Source organism: Carlito syrichta, unplaced genomic scaffold (assembly GCF_000164805.1).
Source record: "Carlito syrichta isolate Samal-C Ts95f unplaced genomic scaffold, Tarsius_syrichta-2.0.1 Scaffold309173, whole genome shotgun sequence".
Classification (NCBI taxonomy): Eukaryota; Metazoa; Chordata; class Mammalia; order Primates; family Tarsiidae; genus Carlito; species Carlito syrichta.
Window position 1 is genome coordinate 345,078 of NW_007253269.1, and position 4,711 is coordinate 349,788.

Consider the following 4,711-nt stretch of genomic DNA (forward strand, 5'->3'; position numbering starts at 1 on the left):
AGACTCCTACTCAAATACAAAAAAAAAACCCAAGCTCTTCATAACGTTATAAAGGCCAGGAAGAGAATGTATTCTAGTAGTTGTAGTAACTAGTCATTGAAGCTGGTGAGCTTTACTTTCTGCGCCAGGAACTAACCTTTCTGGCCCACTGGCTTCCTCAGATAGATTCCAACTATAATCTGCACTCAACACAGATGTTGCAGGACTGCAGCCAGAAGACCCTTCCTCCTGAAGCTTAAAGCCCGACACCATACCCCTAAAAAAACCCCAGCACGATTTTTTTCAGACGGGAAAATACTATCTAAAAAGTAAATGAGGCCAGGCTTGGTGTCTCAGTCTCTAATCCCAGTACTCTGGGAGGCTGAAGCAAACTTACTCAACAGTATTTGAGTCAGTCTCACCCTATCACCTAGGCTGGAGTGCAGTGGCATGCTCACAGCCATTGCAGCCTTGGCCTGCTGGGTCCAGGTGAACCTTCTGCCTCAGGCTTCCAAGTAGCTGGAAATACAGGAGGAATGTCACATGCCTACTTTTTTGTAGATGCGGTCTCACCAAGTTGCCCAGGCTGGTCTTGAACCCCTGTACTCAGGCAATCCTCTCGCCTTGGCCTCCCAAAGTGCTGCAATTACAGGCTTGAAGCACTGTACCCACAAGTTCTTTTTGAGTTGGAGTCACTCTGTTGCCCACACTGGAGTGCAGTGGCTGCTCCAGGCCATCAGTTTTAACGTGCTGGGCTCCCGATCCTTCTGCCTCAGCCTTCAAGTATCTGGAACCACAGGCATGTGCTACCACACCCAGCAAATTTTTTGATTTATTGTAGAGATGCCTTGCCAAGTTGCCCAGGCGGGTCTCGGACCCGCGGGCTCAGGCAATCCACTCACCTCCGCCTCCCAAAGGTGCGGGATTACAGGCTGAGTCACCAAGCCCAGCTTGCAACAGTACTTTTAAAGTGACTAAAAAAGCTATTAAAGACTTAGCTCATTATCACCAAATACTGATGATCTGATACCTCTAAAAGCATGTTACATTGCCCACTGCTGTTAAAACACTGGTCCAGCCTGGTTATCTCTTCCTGTGCTAGCTTATTCTTTTCTGCCCTTGACTACACTTCCATGTTCCACTCAGCTTTTCTAAGACATTGGGGTCTGGAAAGCAAAATATTGGCAGTGTGCTGGCTTCACGACTGTAATCCCAGCACTGGGAGGCCAAGGCAAGACTGCCCGAGCCCAAGAGTTTGAAACCCATTTGGGTTACATGGCAAGGCACCCCTACAACAAATACTGTATCCCAAGCTACTTGGAAAGCTGAAGTGGAAGGATTGCCTGAGTCCAGCAGATCCAAGTCTGTGGTAGCTGTGATCTCCAGCCTAGGCAAGAGTGAGACTCCAGCTCAATGCATGCATACATACATACATATAAATACTATGTGGACTAAAGCAAACTTACCTATGTTCTTAGAATTAGGTCATCTGTTCTTGCTTAAAGTAAGACCTATGTCAACACCCTAACCCAAACAAGGACAGACAATTGTTACTTAGTTTTTATTTCTCTGCAATCCAACTAGACGTGGAAGGGAATAAGGAAAATATGGAACCCAAAGAACCGTAGCGAGAGCACAAAGATTATAGGGATACTGCGAGCAAACGGGATGGAGGGGGTGCTCTCCTGAGCTACAGAAGGAATGATCTGGTAATTTAAGATAAAACAAGTCAAATTTATTAGAGTTGTCCACAGTCAGCAATGGTGATCTTCTTGCTGGTCTTGCCATTCTTGGACCCAAAGCCCTCCATGGCTTGTACAACATTCATGCCCTCTTTCACCTTGCCAAAAACCACATGCTTGCCATCCAACCTGGAAAAATAAGAACAATCACTACTACTAGTACCGCAGATGAACAGCAGCCTGCATGAACTGTGCACTAGCCTTCTGTACTAGGCAAACAGGATCATCTGCCTAAAAGATAACAGCAACACCAGTTTACTTACTATGAGGCAATCTCAAAAAGGAGACCCCTCAGATTCTCCAATTGCCTTTACAGGTTGTACATTTCATATAATAGGCCCCCTTAAAAAGCACCAATCACAGAAAAGTAGCACTCTTAACTGAACCACTGAGCTAAGTGCCCAGTCTTACAGTCTTCTGTAACACATTAGCTAAATTTGTATGCTCTCCCATCACCTCACAGAAATGAAAATATCAGGGAAAAGGTTGGAAAAAAAAAATAACTAATGTTTATTCCCTCATTATTTTATTTTGGTTGCTTTCTATCCTTACCACTCAGTCTTAGTAGTGCAGATGAAAAACTGGGAACCGTTTGTGTTGGGTCCAGCATTTGCCATGGACAAGATGCCGGGACCTGTATGCTTCAAGATGAAGTTCTCATCATCAAATTTCTCCCCATAGATGGACTTGCCGCCAGTGCCATTATGGCGTGTAAAGTCACCACCCTGTGAACACATTAAGAACCTGTCATTTTTGGCAATACACCACAAAGCATGCCAAGACTGCAAGGCTGAAACTTTAAAACCAAGTTCAAACTGAGTAGAAGGATTAAGTGGAAACAAAATGGAAGAGTAACAGCTCAGATATATGTGTTCTCAAATATCCTGGCTCAATCCCTTATCAAGTGAGCAACCCGAGCAAAACCCAAGCAAAATATATTATTTCATACCTGGCACATAAACCCTGGAATAATTCTGTGAAAGCAGGAACCCTTATAACCAAATCCTTTCTCTCCAGTGCTCAGAGCACGAAAGTTTTCTGTTAAAAAAAAATAGTAATAAAGAATATGTATATATATATACACACAGACACTCTAGTTGACACAACTGCAATAAATACCTTTGTTAAACTTAGAAAAGATGGAACCAACCTGCTGTCTTTGGAACTTTGTCTGCAAACAGCTGTAACAGAAAATGACAGTTAACACCTGTTTACATATTTTGTTGTTGCTGAGGTCTTTAGGGTCTCCTAAATTATAAATTCATTTTCTCACTAAGAGAGAATGCTTCTTCAGTAATTGCTTGGAATCACAAATAAGAACTGCTCCTTGACAGTCTCAAGGTCCTATCCGGTTGGGCTGAGAAACATGAGACCCAAAGGCAATGCCAAAAATGCAGATCCAGTAATGACTTAAATAGTGAGAGACTTCTAAAAACCAACTTACAACTTCTAGCACATCACACCTACTTCTCAACAGATATACGGCTTCTCAAATGAACACCCCCCCTCCACAATTTCAGCTGAAACCTAAGGACAAAATTCTAAGCAATAGGATGCACTGCTGCACCATCAGGGGTAATAGCTGTTGTTTTAGTCATCGGTAATGAAAATGCTACTACCTCCACACATACCTTTATGAATTAGATGAGCAGTCACTTCTAGGTTTCCAGTGCATCTGCTTTGAACCTTTCCTGAATACATACATTGTGGCTAGAGATGAAGCTTAAACACCAAAGCTAAACATTCACAAGCCCTTTGATAAAGACAGCTTGTTTCAAAGTTATCATCTTCCTAACTAGAGATGTGACTAAATCAACTATGAACACTCTCGTACATTTCTCTTACAAGAACGTGCCTTTGAAACATTATCGTGTGCCAGAGCTTTGCAGTCCGTCTACCTTTTCGATGACTACAGCTTCCCCCTAAGTCCCCACGGGCAGCTGCACCTCCATGCTCACCAAGGCCTGCAGGAACACCCATCTCATTTCCGTCAAGCTCTCTGGCTAACCTGAGACTAACCTGGGTGCCCAACGTTAGGCGCCGGCCAAGTTTCCACAAGGGCCTTTGCTAATTATCATCTCTGACTGCAGATTAAAAGCGGGGTGTAGACGGATTAGGATGCTATGTCTGCCCGAGTGTTCAGGTGCCTACTATGTCCTAAGGCACCGTGGACAGGGCGGGCAACTCGGAACCCCCCCCTCCATGAAGACTGCAGAAGGGAAACCCCAGTTTTGGAGTCCAGATCTGAAACCCTAACAACCACGGGCGACTTTTCGAGACGTGGTTGAAGAGAATAAAAACACGAACATTCTCTCTCTCCACCCACATTCATCAGGACAGAATCGCACGTGAAGGAAACACGGCAGGTGCACACATTCTCCTGTAACTACTAACTGGCCTTTCAGCGCTCACTTAACGCCCTCAAAACCAGGCCATGAATCGGACAATCACTAGCGGTCCATACCGGTCACAAGAGGCCTGCCCCGCGGCCAGTCCCGACCTGCCCGTTAGGCAGAGGGACAGTCGGGAGGGGCTCGGGAGCGCCTCCCGCGCCGGCGCCGTCACTGCAGTGGAAGGCGGTCCTTGGGCACCAGCAAGACCGGGCCCGTGTTCACATTTCCGCTTGGGGGTGGGGGGCCCGCAGGGCTATTTGGGGCTACTCTCAGTAAACGTCCCCATCTTAGCCAGCCGGAGAAGCCTCCGGTCACCATCAACCACGTTCCCGTAACAGAGCCCGTGTTTTTAACACGGCCCCCCAGAAGACCAACACGGACGGGCGCGCACCGCGCCTCGGTCCTTCGGGCCCTCAGGCAACAGCTCCCTGGCTCGGGGCCAGACGCACCCCAGAGCGGCCTGCGGCTCTCGAGACGGAGCTTCCCAGGAAGGAGGGGAGAGCCGCTCGCCAGCGCGCTTCCGACTCCGATCTGCAGCGCCAGGCCGAGCTAGGGCGGGGCCCAACGGCTGGCAGGGCGCGGGCAGGAGCGCGGCCG

At 47.3% G+C, this 4,711-nt stretch overlaps 1 protein-coding gene across 2 annotated transcripts; it reads right to left on the reverse strand.

Annotated features, from left to right (window-relative positions):
- Window positions 1–1,510: 1,510 nt before the first annotated feature.
- Window positions 1,511–3,343, reverse strand: PPIA (peptidylprolyl isomerase A). 2 transcript variants are annotated; one of them, XM_021717021.1, is made up of 3 exons: window positions 2,671–3,343; window positions 2,274–2,446; window positions 1,511–1,850 (listed from the first exon to the last, which is right to left on the reverse strand). In XM_021717021.1, the coding sequence occupies exons 1-3, from the start codon at window positions 2,677–2,679 to the stop codon at window positions 1,718–1,720; spliced, it is 315 nt and encodes a 104-aa protein (XP_021572696.1). In that variant the 5' UTR covers window positions 2,680–3,343; the 3' UTR covers window positions 1,511–1,717. The 2 variants fall into 2 exon arrangements, with proteins under 2 accessions (XP_021572696.1, XP_008065060.1); XM_008066869.2 differs by having other exon boundaries at window positions 2,274–2,719.
- Between the last annotated feature and the right edge of the window lie 1,368 nt (window positions 3,344–4,711).